General features: G+C 38.5%; 1 protein-coding gene across 6 annotated transcripts; it reads left to right on the top strand.

The window, feature by feature from the left end:
* The first annotated feature begins 2,431 nt into the window (after positions 1–2,431).
* LOC106178582 (uncharacterized) lies at positions 2,432–21,112 on the top strand. Of its 6 annotated transcripts, none has more exons than XM_087003671.1 (17): positions 2,432–2,630; positions 9,948–10,044; positions 10,689–11,234; positions 11,494–11,790; positions 12,163–12,399; positions 12,673–12,748; positions 12,903–13,103; positions 13,357–13,535; positions 13,765–13,976; positions 14,195–15,082; positions 15,260–15,428; positions 16,411–16,491; positions 16,668–17,016; positions 18,490–18,550; positions 18,858–18,896; positions 19,232–19,459; positions 19,757–21,112. In XM_087003671.1, the coding sequence occupies exons 3-17, from the start codon at positions 10,755–10,757 to the stop codon at positions 19,914–19,916; spliced, it is 3,657 nt and encodes a 1,218-aa protein (XP_086859797.1). In that variant the 5' UTR covers positions 2,432–2,630; positions 9,948–10,044; positions 10,689–10,754; the 3' UTR covers positions 19,917–21,112. The 6 variants fall into 6 exon arrangements, with proteins under 6 accessions (XP_086859797.1, XP_086859796.1, XP_086859794.1 ...); XM_087003670.1 differs by having other exon boundaries at positions 9,948–10,111; XM_087003668.1 differs by having other exon boundaries at positions 9,948–10,115.
* Positions 21,113–25,581: the final 4,469 nt, after the last annotated feature.

Here is a 25,581-nt window from a genome sequence, read left to right as displayed (position 1 = left end):
CTACATTATTTACGTCAAGCCCGTAGCCAGGGGAATGGGTGTTTCGAAAGAACACCCCTCTTTGTCAGAAAAAGAGTAGAATTTGATCTAGGTACATGAAGTTTTCATGGAAAAAGAACCACCCTTATGAAATTGCTGGCTTCGGACCTCCACGAACTGGTTCGCAAGGGTTTATCGGCAAGGGTTTTTGACCGATGAAATCTGACCGATGAAATCTGAATATTGGATGACCAAGTGACTTCAAGCTATTGTTAGTGATGGATATTTTGCTTCATAAAACTATGAAATAAATAAATGTTGTTCTGTAAAAATTTGTTGGGTAGAGAGCCTAGCCTGTAAAGCAACAAAAGATGGTCACAATCTGATCGTCACCATGTGACGTGTAACAGTTGATAATTTCGAAATATGGAGATCCAAATAACGCATTCAATGGTCTATTTATAACTAAAAACCAGGCTTTTTTTTTTTTTTTTTTTTTTTTTTTTTTGTAATACTTCATCGATGAATTAAATTGAAGAACTGATGTGACACTGGAGAGATTATCAAAAGGGTATAATCGAAGAAAAATAATTTGGAAACAATATTCTATATTAAATGTCAGCTGTATCAAGTCCACCCATACTTTGCTCCCTACTCGTGTATTTCAAGTGCACCTTTTTGACTCGTGCTTTATATATTGCATATTCAATGTACATAATTTTTTCGATATACTAGTAGTGGAAATCTACTTCAACGTCGATCACTGTACAAATGTCAAATAAAATAAAGTTACTGAATATGAAGTTGAAATATCACTGTAGCCCTTGTCATTTGAGCCGGCGTTTATGGAAGTTAAAATTATTTTGGAAAATCATGGAAGAGGTCGGTTGGATAGTTGTGTCAAGTGAAACCCCTTTGTTAGTCCAGTTGCTCCTGTCAACTCCCTGCGGCGAGGGGGGGGAGTACAACACAGACGGCGTCCATTATAACGTTCACTACAATATTAGGGTGATTTTACAGTTGAGCCATGCCCCAAGTACACAAAGTACTGAAATCTGATCTCTAATGTTTGTATTTAGTTGTGTGCGTTAATTTTGTTCTACACGGGGAGCATCTAATGCTTTTAGCGCTTTGCCTCCATTTCCTATGAATAAACATTGTTTTAAAAAGTATATATAACTGTAAATTGTAGTCAAGAATTTTGTATAGAAAACCCATGTAAATATAGCCCTTATCTGGATTATTCCTCCCTGAACAGTCCTGACTAGCAAAGGGAATGCTATAATGGGTTCTATAAGAGTCGTTCTGTTCCCACGCTCATGAGCATGTCAACTCCCTGCAGGGGGGAGGGCAACACAGCATTAATGACAGCTTTAAACCGGCGTCCATTATAACGTTCACTACAATAGGGTGATTTAACAGTTGAGAGCTGGAGATTATGTATCTGACACGTACCGGTAGAGGAATGATCTTAATGATCCGTGAAGCAGCTCACTTCCATGGCTTGTGAATGCAGCTTTTTTATTATTTGTCCTTCGTGAAACGAAATTATTGTACTCGATTATATGTGATTTACAACTCGCCGGACTTGCATTTTCTATGAGTTACGAAAAAAGTTTTATTAACAATAATATGTGATTTGATGATTTTATTTCCCGTGAAGTGTGGTCACTCTTGGTAACCCCCCCCCCCCCATCCCCCAATGGGACCCTCTTGTGAAGATTTTCACTTGTGATACTTACACGAACCAAACTGATTGACGTCCGAATGCAAGTTATATAACAAACGGAAACTCATTCTTGTACTCGGACGCTACAGTATCACGAGAATAGCAAACCCTTTGATAATATCTCTCGTGTCAAATTTACCTTCTGGCGGTTGATTTTATGGAGAAAATGAGCGCAGACTAGAACGTCGACCGTTAATTAGTCGATTACTTCGTTAAGAAATGTCAGCAAGTAAAAGACGAAAAAAGTAACCCAATTGTTTTCAGTCCGATACGGCGAAAAGACAATAAAGGATGGTTTGACATAAAAAAGAGAAGGGAAATGAAACAACTTGGTGCCTACAATTTTAGATAATATTTGGGGTTCTAGATCCATGGTTTCCGCCCAAACAATGAGAAAATTATCTTATAGCAAATTTTTATGAAGCACGCGCCAAGTTCATGTAACTCTCAAATTGTGGTAAAGAATTTTGTATACACAATCCAAATGGAAATGTAAGCTAAATCTGGATTAATCCTTCTGCACGGACCTTGCGGGCAAAGAGAATACTATAGAAAATGACATTTCTTGCATTATTCGGATTTATTCATCTTGTAGTTACATTATTCACGACACTCGGTGATTATGTAAGTGACTTGCCCTTGCTTTTAGGACGTCAATTTTCACTTGGATAAACACGTCCCTATACATTGTATAATCCACACACAGAGGGACAAGGGGAGACAGGTCCACGAATTTAGACTCGTCCGTGGGAGAAATGATGTGTACCAAATACTAAAGTGCCATTGCGATTCTCTGGTGCATTTAAACAAGCTCACCAGTCAACAACCACTGACATCAGGCTGTAAAATTTTCAGGATAATCGGACTCAAATTAGTCGGATGAGACATTTCTGAAGATTCAAAATAAAGCTGAGGAAGTGAGGTAACGTATTTATGTATCTTCCCTTCAAACACTCGGCTTCATTTCTGTCAGCGTTGCCTATTTCAAGTAGAGAAATTGTCCAGTATTGACACTATACCAGTGCACTATGTGCGCTTATATGCATTCATATATAATGTATAATGGGCTATATATTTAAGTGTAGGTCGAGGGCAGTATGTAGTGAAGATATTTGCAAATATACATCTTCAATTTGCCGCTTCAGTGGTCTACATGTACTAGTATTTGTCACAATTGCTCGATCCATATTACTAATCGATGGTTGGTAGTCTACCACTGTTGCTCCTGGATTGCCTCAGTTTTTGACCTTACATGCTAGATACTTAAGTTAGATCGAAAACAAAGGCAACGTGGTGGCCTAATGACAGCTAAAATACCCTCCAAGGGAACAGGTCCCTCTCAGTGTGGACAAGCAATTCGTCCAAGCTCTATACCGCTGTAGTACACAACGTAGCTCATCAGAAACATTAAAAAACATTCGACCGACCCGGATAGAAGCCTTGACCCACCTTGTACTTTTGAATTGACTCTAATTTAACGAACAATAATGACTGATACTTTTATTTAAACGCATAGGAATAGAACTGTAGTGCGCGTGTCCTCCAAGACTGTGACATAATAACGAATTATGTAATAACTTTGTTATGAAACCAGTCCATTGTACCGACTGCTTAGGGAAGGGGTCCAATAAACCAGTAAATATGGAAAGAATGCCCCCCTCCCCGCCCCTAAAACGCACACCCATATCACTTACATTTGAAGCAGCGGCTGAGCCTTTCAAAGGGAAATACATATAATAATCACACATACATAGGCCAGGACAGTGCAGTAAAAACCGGTTGTGTTACCTCCATTTTTAATCAAAACATACCAAATAGCGCACATATAACATTTGCGTGACCCGACCAAAACGCTGAAACCTAATTATTTACTATCAAAAGAATAAAGAACAGTTGTAAATTTGATTGTTTGGGTGACATAAACATAACTTATAAATCTACTAATATGAATTATTGTTCCGTAAAATTATCAATATTTTAATTATTCTACCAATTTCACTGTAATAAATACTTATATATTTTCTCTTCGTAACGTTCCCCCTTTATAACAACTTTGCTTTTTACACAAGGCATCCCATGAGAAAAAGCTCAGAATAAAAACATTTTAGACAGTAAAAATTCACGGAGGATGCTGGACACGTGCAAAAGTTTCTACGAATAGCCTGCGAACAGCGAGGCCACAATCGTAAGTTGCTCCCATCGTACGGAGTTAGCAAGAGAGACGAGCGTTGTGCAAGACCCACGTCGCAGGCAATGAAGGAGCAAGTGCCCTTTGTGTGTTGAGTAAGGCGCACGCCCTCACAACTAACGAATAAAGTCGAGAGCACACCGGGAATGCGTCGCACGTGCGTCACCCCCACGCCTGGTGTATAAAAGGCGTGCTCACGACGCACGCTCGTCTCTTTACAATGAACGTCGACTGTGTAACGTGTGCAACAATTTTCAATTTTTTTCAAATTATTGCTCAATTTATTTTTAATATACTTCCAAAAGGCAAGAGAAAGAAGCTTACAAAGTAGAAAAAAGGGAGGAGGAAGAAGCAAGAAAAGGAGCACAGGAAGCAAAACTGACGTACGCCGTCAATACGTCACCACAAACGTGTGAGGCAAGTGTGAAGCAAAAACTGACGCAAAAGGGCACTACTTCCGCCGTGTGTTGCATTCCCTTCGTAAAGCCTAGGTTCCAACCGAACAGCAAAAACTGACGCAAAAGGGCACTACTTCCGCCGTGTGTTGCATTCCCTTCGTAAAGCCTAGGTTCCAACCGAACGTACGGGTTGCTACGTGTGATCTTCGGCTTAAAAAAATGGGGAAAGCGTGGGAGTTCGAACGTGAGGAGCACGTCCATCGTGCGACTTCTGGAGGACGCAAACAGCACGTAGAAACTTTTCGACATGATCAACAGCCGCTACGTGCGATCTAGCTACGTCCTAGCCGGACTCAAGGAACCTAAAAACCGTGCGTTTAAACATGGTTGGGACCTAGACCCCATTCCCAAAGATTTTAGAACGATCTATCCCTGTGGGGAGTCTCACTAGATTACTGTCAGCTTAGCCGGCTCAATCGTGGTTATGGTGCGCGCTCGGCTGACTGCAATTTAGCGTGAACCCCCAGGGAGTTAGGTCGATCTAAATCTAAATCTCTGGATCGATCTAAATCTAGGGAATGCACCCCTTGGTGAGTGTGTGCCACGTACACAGGGAGCAAGAAAAACTCAACAAATGAGTACCATTTCCACGGCCATCGCTCCTAGTAGGCTTGTTAAGAGGTCAAACGCTGCATTTTATAGTACAAATGTCTAACTTGGCATAAATGTTCCTTGGGCCAAAAGAAAATTTTTTATCCAAAGAGACGCCCTCTATCGATACATTAATTAGCATAAATTATGCAAATTAGGTGCCAAAATATATAATATTTCATATTTCCATTAATATTTGGCCTAGAAACATGTATAGATTATCAAACCTGACTAAATTAGGGACAAGGAACCCATTTTTGATCATTTGGAAGCAATTGGTGGCCATTTTGTGCCTCAAATCCAAGATGGCCGCCACCCGCCATTTTGAAAGTGGACATAATTTTGCTATTTTATGTTGAATTTTGAAGCGTTTGGTCTAACTATACTTGATATATATATCGATTCTTACTATTTTGGGGGTGCAAAAGTCATTTTTGATATTGTTATGGTGATAGTAGGTGATTTGAAGGAACAAAGAGGGTGTTTTAAGTGCCTACCAAGATATGTGTGAACGCTGCAAAACCATGGATATTAATAACCCATATTCAAATATATCTCAATGCAATTTTTTGTTATATACCATCGGTATTGGACTATATTATGAGCAAAAAAACCCCTCATTTTTACCATTATGGAGGCCATTGTGGCCGTTTTCTCCCTCAAATCCAAGATGGCCGCCAAAAACTATTTTGAAATTGGGCATAATTCGCAATTTTGAAACTATATGTATTACATCTTTGTAAATGAGTAATACGTCGTTCTATATTATTTTCTGGTGCAGAATACATTATTTGTTTCATAAAGTTTGTGCCTCAAATCCAAGATGACCCTCATACGCCATTTTCAAATTGAGCATTATTCACCATTTTGAAACTATCACACCTTCATAAGCGTGCCATACGTCATTTTTGATTATTTCCTGGTGCAGAATGCATTTTCGGTTTCATAAAATGTAAATAGAAACTTTTATAAGCCTCCAAATAAATATGGGATTCAGTCGCCACATGGGCCTGCAGTTTATATGTACAATTAGTAATCCAATTAGTTCAAAACTGCTTTTGCCCGAACAATAAAACAAGTGTCAGCAAACAAAATGGCTGCATTAAAGCAAAATAATACATCTTTGACCGCATGAGGATAATTGTTAGCCATTATTTTGATCAAAACCAAGTGTTGGTTGCATGCCGCTATTTTAATAATTTGGTGTAATTTATAACCTTTGAACTGTGGGCTTGTATTAGGTAAAATGGTACTATTCTGGGGGCTCAAAAGTAATTTTCCGGTGCTAATTTGGTGACAGAAGATAATAAAAAGGTACTGTAATATAAGGTTGTAAAATAAATTCCAAGATGAGTTTCGTTGAGTCTGTAACAAAAATGTGGAACCCGAACCACATGCTCAAATATATCATCTAGATTTATCTTAAGTGACCATCCACTAAAAGATACTGAATAATTTAAAGGTAAGCAATAAATATATATACATAGTGGTATTATATTATTAATCTTTTACTGGTCAATGTGAACCAAAAAGCCACATGTACATTTATGTCCCAGTCACTGGGGCTTGCATTTGCATGCTAAATATAATCCAGAAAATTTGAAGGGTGAAAAATGTGTCGTCTTATAATACTATAGAACTTGGTTAGTTGTATTGATGCGAAAATGCCCGTGAAAGACAAGCAAATGGACTTTGCTTTAAAATAGCTCCAGATCTTGTCTGCAAAATCATCCAGCAGCACAGCAAAAAAAAAAAAAAAAAAAAAAAAAAAACATGCATGATCAGCTCTGGTAGGCCAATAAGACAACAGCCAGTAAGAATTGAGGTTTTGTCAGTGTCCTATGAGAAACAGCCAAACAATATATAAAAATCCAGTTTCCAGAGAAACATCAATGCATGAGAACATGTCGCATCAGAGGAAAGTGGTATCTTTATACAAAAGAAGGAATCTGCAAAACCAACTAGAAAGCAGCAGCTGCGCAGGTAGGCAAGAGGGATAAAGCAAAAAAGTCGAGGAAGCAGCCTCTTTTCCTAGTTGACAGTGCCAGTGATCATTCCTAGCATGATTTGGCCAAGTCATCTCACTACCAATAGTAATCCATAAGGCAACTACATAGTTCTCATTGTTTCCAATGGACGAACAAGCACAAAACATCTACAGTATATGACAACTACAGGAAAATTCATCTTGGAATCATCTTAAAACACCTTATGCCTTTGTTATTATCCTCTGTCACCAGAATAACACCGGAAATTAATTACGTACTTCCAAAATAGTATCAATTGATGTATTACGATCATATATGAAAGTCCAACAGCTCAAAAAGGTAAATTATGCCATAATTTGAAAATAGTGACAGGCTGTTGGATATGAAGAACAGAATAGCTAACAGTAGTCACCATAAAGTCGAAACAGCCATGCTGGTCTCTTGCACTTAATCTATGTCTGGCAAAACCATTTTATAATTGTTATATAACATATTTTTGCACAAATTTGACTTTAAGACGTATACAAGCGAAGGTGAAGACGTAAGCCTGTATTGGTGTTGGAGCCTTGTAATATTTTCTTTTTGTATTATATCTCAGAAGAGATAAGACACGACTTCTACAACCCAAATGATAAGAAACGATGTATAACATGCTAGTGTAAGAGCAATAGCTTCAAATTGATGAGTTATGCCTTACCCGTATTTCAAAATTGTGACTGGCGGCCATCTTGGATTTGAGGATCAAAATGGCTACCAATTGTCTCCAAAGCATCAAGTATGTATTCTTTACCTTTAATTAAGCCATTTTGGTCTTTGACGCTTGTTTCAAGCTCTTTAGGATTTAATAAAACATTTTGTACTAATTAGACTACATGTACTAATTAGACTATTTGACAACTTAAGCCTACATGCATATTGATTTTGGAGGCTAAAATAGTTTGTACTCACATTTCATGAAACAGATAATGTATTCTGCACCAGAAAATAATATAAAACGACGTATTACTCATCTACAAAGATGTAATACATATAGTTTCAAAATAGCGAATTATGCCCAATTTCAAAATGGTTTTTGGCGGCCATCTTGGATTTGAAGGACAAAACGGCCACAATGGCCTCAATAATGGTAAAAATGAGGGGTTTTTTTGCTCATAATATAGTCCAATAGCGATGGTATATAACAAAAAATTGCATTGAGATATATTTGAATACGGGTTATTAATATCCATGGTTTTGCAGCGTTCACACATATCTTGGTAGGCACTTAAAACACCCTCTTTGTTCCTTCAAATCACCTACTATCACCATAACAATATCAAAAATGACTTTTGCACCCCCAAAATAGTAAGAATCGATATATATATCAAGTATAGTTAGACCAAACGCTTCAAAATTCAACATAAAATAGCAAAATTATGTCCACTTTCAAAATGGCGGGTGGCGGCCATCTTGGATTTGAGGCACAAAATGGCCACCAATTGCTTCCAAATGATCAAAAATGGGTTCCTTGTCCCTAATTTAGTCAGGTTTGATAATCTATACATGTTTCTAGGCCAAATATTAATGGAAATATGAAATATTATATATTTTGGCACCTAATTTGCATAATTTATGCTAATTAATGTATCGATAGAGGGCGTCTCTTTGGATAAAAAATTTTCTTTTGGCCCAAGGAAAATTTATGCCAAGTTAGACATTTGTACTACAAAATGCAGCCTTTGGCCATTTTTTGGTCCTTAACAAGCCTACTATCCTTGCAATTAGCGTCCCTGCTTGAAAGGACACCTCATGTGGCCCTTGCGACTTGCAAAGCAGACTTTCCGCTTCCTCTACGACCTCCACGGCCTCCGCAACGCCCAAAAAATCGCAGGGAACGTAAATTCTTAAATTTCGTGCGTCCGGTTGTGACCAAGGCTTTAGTTTGGTCGCCAGCGAGAAAGTATGGTGACCCAGCCCCTTAAAGCTACTCAGCATAACCAGTGCTTGACCAATCAAATTATTGCACAGATATTCAGTATTTGTCCCCATTTTCAACGGCACATGTCATCCATACAACATTTTCCCGCTATACCGTTCGAAAAGCGGGAAAATACAATCATCCGGAAATAAATACATGTGCCCTCTTGGGGCGGACGGAAGCCCTCTCTGGGTCTTCTGGAAGACGGTCATAATTTTTTAAGTTTACATATCGACGGGCATCTAATTTTCTCTGGCAGAAGACGGTCAAATGGAGGATGGATCAAGAAAGATAATTTTGAAGACTGTCAGAAAAAAATCTCGGGATCCGCCCCTGTCCTCTACCAGGACCTCAGATTAATTTTTCACTAAATATTTACATATATATCTATAGCTATTTATATGCACTTTTCTGTACAGCCCAGCCAAAATTTATCCATAGATTTGACGTCATCACTCTGTAAGCCTCTGGTAGAAAAAAACCAGCTCTGGATTTTTGCAGAGCTGAACAACTGTCGTAGAACGAGCCCGTAGCAAACAGGGTGTAAGTAACCAACGTCAGCCCCCGAAAACACGTAGATATCATTTGGGGCTAATTAATATTGTCCTAAATCAGCAGCAATTAAGTTATGTTATCATGTGAACGATTGCATGCAGTATATCTATATCTCATAATTTTATTTATTTGTTTGTGATATGTTAAAAGTACATGTGCTGTCATTGATTGTACCTTGTATGTGACGGCGTTAATCAATAAAGTATCTGAATCTGCAGTGATTTTTAACGGGTTTTCGAAAGTTTTATGGTGTCCATAAGGTAAGAAGTCACATGGCGTATTAACTACATGAAACTAAGGAAACAAGTTTACATATTCGTGAGATATATTGGAATATTGTGATGAAATGGGGACCGATTCAAAATAATTATAACGAGAAAAGTTCTGAGAGCACTAACCCCCACCAAGACAAATAATTAACTAATGATTAACCGATTATTTAATGATGGATCATCACCAAAATCTTATCACTTCTAAGTTGAACCATTTCTGACTTATCCAGGAAATGTCATCGAAAAAAAAAAAACTTGAGTCAGACTGGTGACGATCAGACATACAGACATGAAGATAAACGGAGTTAAGGACAACCTAGGACCCAGGTATCTTAGGGTTATTATGTAATGCCCGAGTGATGGATGGTCACTGAGGGTGTGTTTGCAACTTCCTGTAGGTATGAATTTTATTTTCCAAGTGTCAATTTTGACTTCTATGTATGATTATATTCAACCTTGGGTCATTGCGCGGGTTGACACCTGATATCTCTCGCCTGCTGGTGAACCTCAGCTATTGAAATGACGGGCTTTACCGCCTACTTGGTTTGCCGCCTAATTACATGTATCTCCTTCAACGGTTATCACACACGCTGCAGATAGATCTCAATGTTGACTAAGAACAAAATTTAGAATAGCATCTAACGATGCTTGGTGGGCACTAAGTGACAACGTTACGTCTATATAACATATTATATATTTCTTCATTTATTTTAGCATATTCGACAATAGTAAAGCTGGTGTTAAGTTTTATTGATTGAAGTGGTAACTTTACTTTAACGGTATGGTGAACGAGTGAGACGATACATCCTTCGCGTTTTTAAAAAATGAATAAATATTCAGCACTTTTTTTGTCGCCTATTTACTCTCTGTGCAAAAATAAAACAGTGTGAACTGTTTACTCTCTCTCTCTCTCTCTCTCTCTCTCTCTCTCTCTCTCTTCATGTAGCGTGATTTACCCTTTTATTTTTCAGGATCTTTACGTTGTAAGCCCTGTCTCACAAAAACTGTACTCCATCTTAACACCAGCGACACCAACGATGGCATCAACCATTCCAGACATTGGGGATCTAAAGGCAAAGCCCGAAACAGAAGATGTTATTGAAAACGAGGATAATTGGGATATGAAAAGGCCTTTCAAGCATGTCAAACAAATTTTCAAGATGTACAACGCCGTGGCTACAGAAAACTTGACTCCAGAGCTCTCTGAAATGGCGCTTATACTGGGTGGGGAACTAAAAGTTGTCGAAAACCAGCTTCACATGTATTACAACCAACAAAATAGAGACCCTGAATATTTCAAAAAGGTTGGACAGACTACCAAATGCATGAAAAGTTGCCTCGTGAAAAAGAAAACGAAGGACTTCGTCGCCTTGTGGAAATCTGCCAAAGACGCGGCTGTCCTTGCTCTGGTGTTCCGCCGACTGAAGCGACAGGCGGGGCTGATGAAACTGTTCAGCAGAGGCAACGGCATAGATATTGTGGACAGACCAAGCGACGAAGTTTCAAACCAGGAAAAAGTAAGCATTTAAAAAGTGAAGTAAGAGAGGTATAGTCTGTATAACCCAATTGTTTCAATCAGTGATCTTAAGATTAAAATTCAGAATCAAACTTGCACGCCAACCTTCAGTTAGGGCAAACAGAATCTGTTTGTCAACTCAGGGCGGATTTGTAAACCTAATATATTAGATTAAATAAACTTTTCAATGGCGCTTTTAGTAAGTAACATGAATGCCAAATCTTCAATTTGTCTTTTAATCAAGAAAGTATTTTTTCAAGGTGGTGGTTGTAGTCGATAAGTTTTCCAAAGCACTCGAGCGAGCAGACGAATTTGGTCTCACCAACGTGGGCGAACATATTTTAAAGGGTGCGATCGGATTGGGCGACGAGCTCCCCTATATCAAGACTGCCCTGGGGATTATCAGCAGCGTATACGGAATCTTCAAAGCCCACGCCACGCTCCGAGCCGAGGCTATGGACTTACTGAAAGTGATCAGAAATGTGGAGGTGATTGTCGGTGGTTCTCTGGTAGCGAAAAACGAAGAACAGTCTTTCCTGTTGGAGCAGCTTGTGGAGGTAGGCCCCTAAGAGTGCATTCCCAGAAATTTAGATTGATCCATCCGGGTCGACCTAACTCCCTGGCGGTTCACGCTAAATTGCAGTCAGCCGAGCGCGCACGACAGTTAATTACCCCCTTTCAGCTTTTAGTAAGCGGAACAGACGCTTAAGCCGGCTAAGCTGACAGTAACCTAGTGAGACTCCCCACAGGGATTGATCGATCAAAATCTGTGGGAATGGGGTCTAAGCATACTAAATTATTGGTGCCTTGGCCATGATAGTTTGCACCCCAAATAATTTATTACATGTCACAAATTGTGTCATCCATCTTTGTTTTTTAATCAAATTCCACTATTGAATCATTCCACACAAGTTTCAACCCAATTCTAGGTTTTGGAGGTGGCAGAATTGTATATCATACAGTGCCTCCTCCCCGACCAAAATGCCATTGCTAGGATTCTCAAAGCCACCGCCCGCGTTGAAAACCTCGACCAGCTGAAGGAGGAGATAGTAAAGCAGCTGACTGAAGCCATGTTTGCTGAAAGTGTCCACCAGAGTGAGCTGCTGCAGAAGCTGGACCAGAAGGCTAGCAGCATGCTGGAGATGAAGGTGACACTGGATCAAATTGTAAGTGAGGATGCTTCTACGTTTGGTCACTTATAACAATTTGATATTTTGTTTTTTTTTTCTTTGACATATAGGGCGCTATGATTTATGCATCCATTAGTATAGTGCATATAGTTGTACCTAACAAAAAGTAAAAACAGAATATCCTCATCTGCTGGCAGTTTGCATCTTGGCTGTTATATGAGTAAATAGTTACAAAGGTTCATATGATACGATACTTGAACTAGATCGACTCACAGTATTTTTTGTGGATGTATCTGTTTGTATATTTAGGCCAACCGTCAGCAAGAACAGGTGGAAGAATTGATGAATATCAAAGAAAATTTACAAGAGCTCGCCCAAGATTTGGGTAAGAGTTAATACGTGCACTTGCGAGTAACGAAAACATGTTGGGGAGATTTTATAGCTTTTTTATAAACAACTTAAATCAAATTTCTATTCCTCTTTCATAATCCAAACAAATTGATGTACGTTTCTGATGTATTTAATATTTTTTGACCAAGCTCCTTCAAAGTACAAACCTGCATCCAAAAACTTCTTCGAAATTGATGGCTATCGAGTCAAAGTGGAAGGCGGTCGCCATTTTAAGACAGCAGAAGGAGAATACGTCGAACTGGGGAGTGGATATAATTACTGTCTCCAGCTACGAAATGGAACAAAACACAGATGCCGTGCTGAAGTCAAGATAGATGATGTCTTAATAGGTAAAAAAAATACTCACAGGGGCATATAGCTTAACTGTTTATTTTCCAAAATGTTCATTTAAGTAGTATATCTTGCTTGTTTTGTTTAATTGATTGATTGAGGTAATACTGACCTTGTTGAACGTACTGGTATCCTTGTATATCTTATGGTAACATAATTTCTTTTCATACCAAAAATGTTATTTATTTTGTTATTAAGATATCACAGAGTGTAACAAAACTCCTTTCAAAAAGATTTTTATTTATACTGCAGGCATGTTTGCTTTGAATGGCGAGGAGGAATATTCCATTGAGAGACCGGTGACTCTGGCCCGTCGGTTTATGTTCTATTCCACCTCCAAAGGGTCCAAGATAGAAGATTCTGGGATCGAGAAGAAGAAAAGAGAGAATGGGTTGTTGGAATGCACCTTCACGCCAGAGTTGGTGTATACGGTGGGTAGCCAACGATTGCCTTTAATTTTCCTTCTTTCATCCTTACTGCCCATCATCTATTGTTAAACAGAACTTGTTTCAGAATGGAAAGCAGAACAAATTAGTTACATCTAGTTGCCTGCAGGCCTAAATGTCGTGTATTGGCATGATTGTACTAATTCAAGTTTTTGTATTAAGACACTATGTTGTTCCATATGCCTTATATAGTTTACCCTCTTCCAATCTCCAGTTTAAGGTCTGCCACCAGAATTATGCAGGAGTGTTGTCTGAACCCCTCACTGTCGACCTGGGACCAGAACAAACATTGTTGGATCTGGTGAAACAAGTCACTGGCTCCGTGCCATCTGCTGAGAGAGATATCGAAGCCTACGTAGTCAACTTCGCAGACCAGTTCGTCACTCATTATCATTTTCAAATGAAGGCCATTTCTTCCATCTACAGGTAGGGGACCAGCGTTTTGTTTTCAAAAAGCACGCTTTTTAATTGGTAGACAAGTCTGTATTATTAGACTTTGAAACCACGACGAAAAGAAAACACCATAAGTGTCCAATTAAAATGATCGAGGAATTAAGTGAACAGAATCAGTCATTTATTTCTCTCTTTCAAGTGGATTAAGTGGTTATGAATTTGTAGCGCTTTTTATATATTTACCTATACAGGGATTGGATGGACTCGTCTTGCGATGTTGTCCTGGTGAGAGAAATCGCTAATGAGGTTAGCGTAATTAATCCTGTCGACGCAGAGAACGTCACCACCGAGACGTTCACCTGTGGCTATTCCTCAGATGTTACTGCAGAGGTCGTCTCGAGGAACGGCGTTCCCAGTCCAGAGGACGTGAGAGTCACCAGGGAGCAATCCCGCTCAAACGTGAAGAGGAGTTTTACGGCACTTTTGTTGAAAGGGTTGATTGAAGTGTCTGATCCTCCTAAACTGGTCACGTTGGTCACCTTCAAAGGCCAAGATCTCAAGAGTGAGGTTCAAAAGGCACTGAATCTAGGTCCAGACAGCTCCCCGGCGATTAAGATTCTGACTCGGCGTGACTCGTCATATCGAGGAAATTTCGCTTACACAGCACGCGTGGTCATTGAGAAGGACATGTCTCTCAAAGTGACCGCGTTTGATGGCCGGCAAGGCACAATGGTCGTGAAATCATCCATTACTCTCTCTGACCTGAAGAATGATCTGGTGGCACGGCGCCTGATGGAGGAGGACGGCGTTGTCTTGGTACACCGGCACAAAGAGAGAGGGGTGTGTGAGAGCAAGTATTCCTTCGACGAATTACACGAAACCATTTACATCGCGTTCGAGGGATTTTCAGATGGGTCAGAAGTCACCGTGAAACCAACAATGTTCACGTTCGATGTTCAGTTTCGAATGCCAGGGTGTTCTTTGGTCCTCCAAGTGAATATCGAGGCTTATAAGACCGTCGCGGCCCTGAGAGAACAAGTGATGGTAGACTTTAAAACCCATAGCTCCTGCAACCTGGATACCTCATTCATTTTGATACGTGACAGAGTGGAGAAGCTACAAAGCAACCGGCATCTCAGGTATTCATTCACCTTCAATTACATAGTAAGTTAAGCTTTCAGTGAAGTTTTTATAATAGTAAATCAAAATTAGCATATGGCAACTGGTTTAAGTCAATAAGACGCACGCAGTCCTTGCCTGACACGAACATTGGATCTGTCATGAATGGTAAACACTACTCATGCTTTTATTTTCAGGGATCTTGGCCTTAGTAGAAACCTAATATTAATACCTACACAGATGGAAGTTCCAGTTCTTACTCACAAGACAATGGAAAAGCTTGGCAGCATCCACGTGTTTTGTGATGAAACCACCTTGCTTGAAGTTGAAAAGTCAGTTCAGAACCTGATAAAAACCAAGGGAAAGGTATATAACTTATAAGTTCTTTATTTTATTTTATTATTATTATTTTATTATTATTATTTTTATTATTATTATTATTATTTTTTTATTTATTTATTATTTTTTTTTTTTTGAAAATAAGATGCTGTGTACTTACGGGGTCGTCTATTACATGTTTTAAAATGTGTGTCAGTCACGCAAAATATCCTATATTTGTTTTATTGTATAGCAATAGATATTGATAAATAGATACATGTAACTATAACACATTATACGGTAGCTCGTTTGCAGTTTACGAGACGTTCAAAATTCACGGTACATTACCGTAATGTACAGGCACGGTGTGTCTGTATATATAACCCTCACCTGTGTCTGTCGTCGCCATCACCGTCGAAAACCAGCCAGAATAGATTCTATTTCTTAATGTAATGAAGTTTAAATTTTTTTCCCACAATGCCAATTTTAAGGCATGACTTTGAACAAGCCCTGTGCTCGTTACTTCTAAATGGCCACTTTAATGGTAGTACATCATTAAAAACGGGTGGCAATTGCCCTGTTAACCGTTGAATTATAGTGAATCAGAACTGAAAATGTCCCAATTTTGTGCATTACCATCGTAAACACAACGTATTACATTTATTCTCAAATTTATAAAAACCATTAAGAATAAAATAAAGCTTGGTTTCTTTTTTTTTTAAGTTATGCGTCTTTGTGATTTCTTAAACATATTTGCAATTTCAAGGTGCGACTTTAAGGTCCCATGGGCTTGACACTCTTTGCTATGTACATGTTCTGAATGTCCACATTAACTATAGTACGTATTAAAAGATTGGTGGAGATTATGGTGTAAGGCATTAAGTAATTTCAGATCAAATTTGACCAAAACCCCATTTTGTGCACTGCCATTGTTATTTTCATGTTGTGTGTCTCTGCATTTCACAGCTTTGCTGACTTATTTCGTCTAAGCTATTGCATGTTTGACGAATTTTTGTTTATCGTATTTCAGGAGACTTCTTCTGGGAAAGATCAAACACAAATCTGCCTTCTGCTTAAAGATGAGGAGGATGTTGTGAGCTTTTATAACTCCGTAGGTTACCAGTATAGCATATATAATGCTCGAAATGAAAAAAGAAAATAAACGTATTATTAAACAAGATAAACTAGTGCAAATCTGTTTGAAGCACTCAATTTTACAAGGTTCGAGATAAAATTTGCTACCGTGCTGGTGTGTTTTCTTAGTCTTTTTCACCTTTTCATTTTCAGATGATTGATGACGCGACCGTGCGTGGCAGGGAACAGTTACCTCTCAAATTCTTGACCGCAAGGTGTCCGGTCATCGATGTAATTATATCCCAGCCCATACAGGTAAACTTGAACATTACTAGGAGCAGTCCGAACAAGACATGGACTAGAGACGTGGAGACGGAAACATGCGCCACGCTGTATCATGTCCTCAAGCAAGTCGTTGAAGATCCCAAGGGGACGGATGGCGAGCTAGCCAGCCAACAGGTGGAGGGTTTTTGTGTGAGCGGCACTGCGCGCGTTCTCGTAGAAGAACGGAAGTGTCTGGCGCAGCTGGGCATTGAGAATCAGTCTGTCATCAATCTGATAGGTAAGTAAATAGTGGTTTAGGTAGCACAGGTTTCAAACGACTGCGCATGCACGAAAAGTGCGCTGTTTGAAATAAACAAGTTGGTGAAATTGACAAAGCCTGCCGGTGTTTACCGTCTGGTTGATTTTATTTCATTTGCTCTCTGGTGTCTTTTTGAAAGTTTATATTAGAAATGTTCTATTGATTTTATGTTGTAAAAAGTAAATCCGTCTGAATTCCTTAGAAAAACGTTTATTTTACCTTCATTTGAAGGGGATTCCTATTGTATTTATAGTGTTATATGTGGCCCCAATGGGGATTTTCACACCTCCCCCACTCTTGATTAATAAAATTCTTCATCTGGAGGATTGTAAATTATATTGCAAAATACATTGAAAATCGTAGGAAGGTTAACTGCAGATAATGCTGCGAGGGTATTCTTAACAGTGGGGGAACTCGGCCAATATAAAATTTTTAACTTCGTTTTACGATTTTGGAGCGCCTGTTCTAATTTTTGAAAGCGAGACAATGGAACCAAACAATGCGATACAATTTGTAATCTCATAAAAATTGCTATTTTTATATAAAGGTCATAGCATGGAGTACATCGAAATGCGACTTGTTTATTATTATGATCTTAAATAATAATTAATATAAAACAAACGATATAATACGTTCTTAACGTTAGCCTATTTATTAGCTTAATTGATTTTTTTCATATTTGGAGATTAAAAACACAAAAGTTGTCTGGTTTCATATCGAGGCACTACGTTTCGTTCGTGTGCTGGTTTAGGTGCAAAATACTCTCCAAAAGCCGACCAGCGTGATCATGTTATGTACATGCATTTGCATGACACGAATACTTTGAAACCGGAAAAATGTGCGAGATATGGCAAATTTAAGTTAGGAATGTTCATATTATTTTCAGCTTATACCGAAGAAAAATATTCGTTTTAAAAGGTTTGTTTAAGAAGAAAGACACTTTGAGTAGTAAGGAGTTTTTTTTTTTGCTTTTTTAAAGCACAGCAAGACCCATTACAAAAATAACTTTTTACTGTCTGCAACCTACGTGCACATCTACATGTAAGTGTTCACTTGAAAAAAATCAAGCTCTGATAGCGCCTCGCGTATGTTGAAATGAATCAATTGTTGCAGGTTTCTGTTACAAGAGACAGACTGAACATTTTTTAAAAAGTGTTATAACGCATTCATTGTGAGGTTTCTGTCATCATTATTAGGCAATTCAATAGGGCAAATATTTTTGTCAAGAAAAACTTGATTAAAATAAACTAACTAACACTTTTCAGCCATTATTCCATGCTAATACAGTCTGCAATCGGTATTTGGTCGATCACGTTTAACAAAGCCTCACGTCAAATGCATTACGTAACACTCACATTATTGGCAATATAGTCTGATTTCTGCATCTCATTGTCTAAACTCCGTCATTTAAAATGGAGTGCCCTCCAATATGTTTTTTTTTTTACATTTCAGATGTGGCAACTCATCAGCAGGATTTATTAATGCCCAGACCAGATGTGTCTCAAAGTCAACTGTAAGTATATTTACAATTGCCATATGGTAAACCCACTAAGTCCCTATGTATTCAGTGCTCCCTTTCATCTTTTCCCCCTTTTAAAATTCTGTTTTATGCACTAATTTTTTCCTTGGTTCAACAAATAAATTTGCACTTTTTTGGTATCTAAAGTAACGTTCATTTTAATGGGCAACATTTGCGTTGTGTAAAACTTTTTCCTTTGTCGGAAAAGAAGCCCCTTTTACCTTCGTTCAATAGGCGAATTTCTGTGGAAATGTCATAGCACTGATTTATTTAGATAGGCATTTCCTTTTTCATCTTTCAGTGATGAACAGGGTGATGACAGTATTGGTGAAGATTTAAGGTGAGGCATTTGTATCCACACAAGTCACAAAATTGGAATATTTCAAATACTTTGTCAATTGTTATAAGTTATCGCGACCATAGTGATTGACTGAACATATGATATTCTGTTATTCCGTTATTAATTCTGTGTTACTATTATTATTATTATTATTATTATTATTATTATTATTATTATTATTATTATTATTAAAAATTATGCTGAAACCAAATACTCCACGGAGAAATAAAGTAGAACAAAGCATCCATTAAAGAAGCCTAATGAATTATACCAAAAAGAATTAATAATCGTAAAAATCTTGAGCTACATGAAATTTAAGGTAATTTTTACTTCAGGTCGAGAAAACGCAAAAGCAGGCAACGTGTTCCACAGGATGAAATGCTTCAGGAAGACAACTCCAATATTGACGATCGGCTCGATGAGGTGCACTCCATCACAGAATTTAAGATTTCTGCCGGTGCCACCACATTACAAGGGCATGCCAATCAAGATTTCCAGAGCGTAGACAATTTCCCCCTTAATTTCTCTAAGAAGATTGTCCTTGCTCTCCGAATGGTCGCCAGGTAACACACATGAGAATATTGTAAAAATTGCATAAGTGTATTTTAAAATTCAGAACTATACAGACATACAAGAGTCTATAACATGTATGTGAAGATTTTCTTTCGTGGAATTGAATGTGCAGTAATGAAGCAATCAACTTAAAACCGCAAATGTTTAGATACACAGATTGCAATATTTTAAGCGCTACAGTAAGACTCTACTAATATATGGCGTGTAGAGGATTGATTGCTGTATCTTGTCGTGATTGCTGTAGAGCTTATGTTACATCGTGACCGTATCATTTCTTTTTCTCACAGAAAAGGGGATCAACACCCTCTCCCGATGGAAGAAGAGTGTGTTCCTTTACACACAGTCAGATATTGCAGCAGCGCCATGGTGCGACCGGTAGATGGCAGCACTGCGCAGAGCTACGCCCCGCCTCCTGTGCCTGATGATGACGATGAAGACGATGATTAGTAAAGACCTGAATCTAAAAAGGGCAAAGTTTACATTCAGATTGCCAATCAGTTTACAGTGATTTTGACACTGACAGTCAGATTCAGATTTTACTCCGTCAGTCACAAACGCGTATTTTGTAATCCGAATTTAGTGGTCACACACACACACACACACTACACACACACACACACACACACGCGCGCTGGCGCGCGCGCGAAACAGTGCTTCGATGATAGTGTTAACTTACTGTCTATGTAAAAAAAAGCACAAAAGGAAAAGACCTGAATCTAAAAAGGGCAAAGTTGACATTCAGATTGCCAATCAGTTTACAATGCTTTTGACACGGACAGTCAGATTCAGATTTTATTCCGTCAGTCACAACCGGGTATTTTGTAATCCGAATTTAGTGGTCACACATGCGCGCGCGCGCGCGAGCGAAACAGTGCTTCGATGATTGCGTTAACTTAGTATTACTGTCTATGTAAAAAAAAGCACAAAGAGGAATAGACCTCGGAATAGAAGGATTCAGTTAGTTAATATGTCCCTGCCTCGACCACATAATGCATTGTTGGCATGTAGTTAAAGTTGGTAATACTCGGATATTTTCTTATTGATGATACTTAATATAATTTTCTATTTAATGATACATAATGATGATAAGTCAACAGTTAAAATTATTTCCAGCGTGTTCCGTTTCTTCCTGTTACTTGACAAAATCGGCAGCACGACAGCAAGTTGAGAGAAAGATGGAATTGGTTACTGGTACTTTTTAACTGGACTGTATACATTGTAGCAATGTAGACCTTTGAACAAATATTATATATTACCAATAGCAACTTATTGACTGTATTTAGTCAGGACAACTAAAGTACCATTATTAGGTTATATCATTATCATTATTATAATGTATACCGTTTTATACAATTCACACGGGGAACTATACGAAAACAAGTTTTGTTGGTATAGATTATCTTTATCTGATAATATCGTCCATGGCTTTTTCCTTCTCTTACAAAATAGAGTAGAAGAAATGGTCGTATTTATGATGCAGTCTTCAATGTTGTAGTACGTTAATGCCAATAGTGTGAGGATGTCCAATATCTTAATCTAGTACACTTCACAAAATTAATTTTCCTCCTGAACAATCTTGTTTCTGTTATGCTTATATTGACGCCACAAAAAGAATAATTAGTAAATAAAATAGCTAGAAAGAGTCCAGTATTATTGAAGCTATTCGATCGTAAGAAAAAAATGCGCTACGAACACAGGATCCTTGCAAAGCATGTAAGGACCTATAAGGACACAACAACAAAGAGAGAGAACCAACCTTGACGTACTGAAATGAGTACGATTACATCACGTGATGTATTGAATGCCATTTATTTCTTGTGGTAGCGTCTAAACATTTTACAGCCAGTGGGCAGTGCATTGTGGTGTACATGACTTGCATAATTCCTCAGAAGTACGTCATCGGTGCCTTTTGTGCAAATTCACGAATTTCATAAAGTCTCATTGGCTTGTTTCCGGTCCCCTACACTTCCAAACATTGGGTAATGCGTGTCGTTGTTCGAGCTGTCCGTTCATTGGGTAATTTTGTTCTTCCTGAGATGATGTGCTACATCCACATGCTTTTTCTACAGCACTTAAACCAGTTTAATTTGTACGACTATAACAAGTGAAAAGCGGTCGCCCTTGTAATTATCTAATTTGAAAAGGCTAAATTGTTCATGAAACGGGGATTTCGTTAATCAGGCTTCGGAATAAGATGAAACAGTTCTGAATAGCCGTTTCGTGGTACATTTGGCTTCATAAAAGAAAGCCCCACACCTAAATGTCCATATGAAGCTTAAAGGCACCGTTATAGTTTGGAGCCGCAAGAAATCGTTATGTTGACATACATGTATCTGCATCTGGTGTCATCGCTGCCGTCGTGTTTCCTCTGACAAGCATCCGTTAAGTGGTATTCATTGGTAAAATACAAGAAAATCAATAGTACGAAATGATGATGTAAATTCATTTCCTGTGGAGTTTTTATTTTATTTATTTATTTATTTATTTATTTATTTATTTATTTATTTATTTATTTTGCCTTACCACGAATCCATGTGAAACGGGTGTATCAAAGTACAAACGTTCTCCAAGATCGAGCCAACATACTAGTACGACTTAGTATGATTGCATATTGACCAAACATTGTTCTCTCCCCTTAATACAACAGATGATTGGAATAATTGTGACCTATGAGGACACAACAACAAAGAGAGAGAACCAACCTTAACATACTGAAATGAGTACGATTACATCACGTGATGTATTGAATGCCAACAATGAACAAAACGGATTGGATTGCATTCACATGCATGATAAGTGTCGACAGAGAAGGAAAATATCAATGCTAGAGATCAACAAAGTTGGTATTAGAATGGAACCTCAGCTGCAACAAGGCAAAGTCGGATCCTCAGAGACGGGACGAAACGTTCCTGAAAACTTACACGTGGCTTTGAATAACCCACTTCAAAAACCTTTTTGCCCGCTTATCATATCTCTGAAATTAGTGGGGCTCTACCACGAGAATCAAGCGGTGAATAGCGTGTCCAATTTTTCATGAGTGGAGCAAGCGCCAACGCCGCAGTCGACTTAGTACAATCGTATGGTAGAATAAAAGCTCTGAGAGTGTACAGCACTGTAGTGCTAGTTGCAATATGGACAACCTGCCTTCTACAATTCACCATGTTTTCCGTACCATCTATGGGCTACCACCTATTTGTAAAAGTCGCTTACATGACGTGGTTTGGTATTTGGCATGCCGTAAGAACCGCTTGCAGAATTTTTTTGCAGAATGGGAAGTTTTACATCACTACATGCATTGTGTATTCTGCCCTCGTCATTTTAAATGGCGGATTTTAGTTTACACTGCTGTGAGATGGGTAATAGTCTTGGTTAAAGGGATAATAACTCTTCGTTGTGGCCAAAAAAAAAAATGAATTTTCCTGGAGTAAACAACAATTTTCTCATACTTACCAATGGTTAATGAATCCATTTCTACATTCAAAGATAGTCCCTGTTTTTTTTTTTTCTAAAAAGTTTGGTTTTTTGGCAAAAGATTATAACAGAATATAGCCATCAATGGAGGTCACGTGGTCTTAAGACAAACTCAGATATCAGAATAATAGCTATTACTCATGTTTTTGTCGTAAAACAGAATATGTTATATTTCTATGAGTTATTCAAAATGTTTTTATTGTGAAATATAGACCTCATACGAAGAGTTATTATCCCTTTAATTTTGCGTACAAGATGTACAGTATGATAGTATTTATGGCTCTGTGAATAGTTTAGAATTTCAGATCGCTCCATTTCATCTTTTTTTCGTAAATAACAATCGAACGATATAAATGAACATAATTAAGTCATTTTCGATTGCTTTTGAATTTATCATGTTAAGCTGTTGGATTCTTTTTGCGATTGCTGAAGTCATGTATAAAGCTTTTCTAGAGTTTAACATAAATCTTAAGATGGCGATAAAAAACTATAATGACACTACGGGCTCCAGTCCTTGTGACTTAAAATGGTACAGAAAAAGGCACCAGCAAATCTGCCGACTCATGGACACTGCAGACGGTAGGCCTATTTTTTACCGCTTACCTCGGCATGGATGATAGTAAACATAGCTTTGTGTTGCCTCATACTGTACATCTTCATATACTACCTACCACAGGAGGAAGATGCATTTCTCCTGATCGCCAACTTAGGGTGGCTGGCTGTTGCCTTTGGTGTACTGGGCCCGGTTGCACCAACAGGGCGTAAATTTACTCGGCTACGACTGTCGTAAACCGCAACGCCTGGCGTCCGTGTGCCAGGTTAACTCTCCCTGCTTACGCCCGTTGCACCAAGACAAAAACTGATCGTCGTAACTACGCCCGAGTAAAGCTCCGTTGCGTCACTGGCCAACAATACGTGGATGGTATAATTGGGCAAATGAGGAGGTCTCAGCTGCAGTCATAATGGAATGATGACATAAATAAACACAAAAGGCGCATTTCAGAGACGGAGAAATTCATAAGCTACATTATTCCATTTTGATTTAGAAATAAGAACGTTAAAATACGTTAACTTTGCTGTTGCCTTGGATATATAGCAATAAAATCGTAAATATATTCCGAATCAAAATATTATTATAGTATGCTATTATAGTATGCTGTTGTAAATGGAAAAAACGCGTTGGAGGCAGTATTTCTATTAATGGATTTGAACACCTTCACATTTGTTATTGAAACTTTTGAGTCTGAAAATAATGCAAAAACGCCAACATTGCTCTCTTTTTATAATTCTACAACAGTGCCGACAATTTCATGACCTTATCTATGGTTACACCGTGAGAGATGTTTGGGGGTGGTCGGCTCATGCCTTGGTTTAACTACCTCTAATCAAAATAACACGATCCAAGGCTGGGCCCCTGGGGACGTGTGTTTTGACAGCGCCCCTAGTTAAAAGCTTAGAGATTGTTTGTGGGACGCTCGGGATTGAGAGCTAATGCTCTAATTCCCTTGGATTTTCCTCCGTTTCGCTTGTGTAAAGGAGTGATTTGATATATCAGTTTATAGTTATATCTGATGGAGTGAGTGTGCGTAGCCGTGTACAGCGTACTGCGTGAGGCGTCTCACCTCAGCGTGGTGTAGAAAGAGGCGTCTCACCTCTGTATGAAAGTGACCAGAGAAGGGTTGTACGAGAGACGCACAGCCTGGAGGGGGGAGGGGGTGGACTGGTTCCGTTCAGGCCATTCTGACGGTATGTCGGATGTCCTTTAATGATCCGTGAAGCAGCTCACGTCCATGGCATGTGAATGCAGCTTTTTTATTATTTGCCCTTCGTGAAACGAAATTATTGTAGGCCCCTACTCGATAAATATTATATGTGATTTACAACTCGCCGGACTTGCATTTTCTATGAGTTACGAAAAAAGTTTTATTTACAATAATATGTGATTTGATGACTTTATTTCCCGTGAAGTGTGATCAATACTGGTCCCCCTATCCCCCAATTGGGACCCTCTCAGCAGTGTGAAGATTTTCACTGGTAATACTTACGCGTACCAAACTGATTGACGTCCGAATGCAAGTTATATAACAAGCGGAAACTCATTCTTGTACTCGGACGCTACAGTATCACGGGAATGGCAAACCCTTTGATAATATCTCTCGTGTCAAATTTACCTTCTGGCGGTTGATTTTATCGAGAAATGAGCGCAGACTAGAACGTCGACCGTTAATTAGTCGATTACTTCTTAAGAAAGGTCAGCAAGTAAAAGACGTTAAAAATAAGGGAAATGAAACAACTTGGTGCCTACAATCTTAGATAATATTTGGGGTTCTAGATCCATGGTTTCCGCCCAAACAATGAGAAAATTATCTTATAGCAAAAATTTTATGAAGCGCGCGCCAAGTTCATATAACTCTTATGTTGTGGTAAAGAATTTTGTATAGATAATCCAAAATGAAAATGCAAGCAAAATCTGGATAAATCCTTCCTTCCAAAAAGAATACTATAGAAAATGACATTGCTCGCATTATTCGGATTATTCATCTTGCAGTTACATTATTCAGGGCACTCGGTGATTAAGTCACTCCTATATATATGTATCCGACTTCCCCTTGCTTTTAGGACGTCAATTTTCACTTGGATA

This window comes from Lingula anatina, chromosome 2, assembly GCF_051362555.1.
Source record: "Lingula anatina isolate TDL-2025a chromosome 2, LinAna3.0, whole genome shotgun sequence".
NCBI lineage: Eukaryota > Metazoa > Brachiopoda > Lingulata > Lingulida > Lingulidae > Lingula > Lingula anatina.
This window is presented reverse-complemented; position numbering and strand designations above follow the sequence as displayed.

Coding starts and splice junctions, on each gene's coding strand:
- LOC106178582 (XM_087003671.1), top strand. CDS start 10,755: ATGGCATCAACCATTCCAGACATTGGGGATCTAAAGGCAAAGCCCGAA. Junction 13,536..13,764: donor CGCCAGAGTTGGTGTATACG/GTGGGTAGCCAA, acceptor TCCAATCTCCAG/TTTAAGGTCTGCCACCAGAA. Junction 18,551..18,857: donor GATGTGTCTCAAAGTCAACT/GTAAGTATATTT, acceptor TTCATCTTTCAG/TGATGAACAGGGTGATGACA.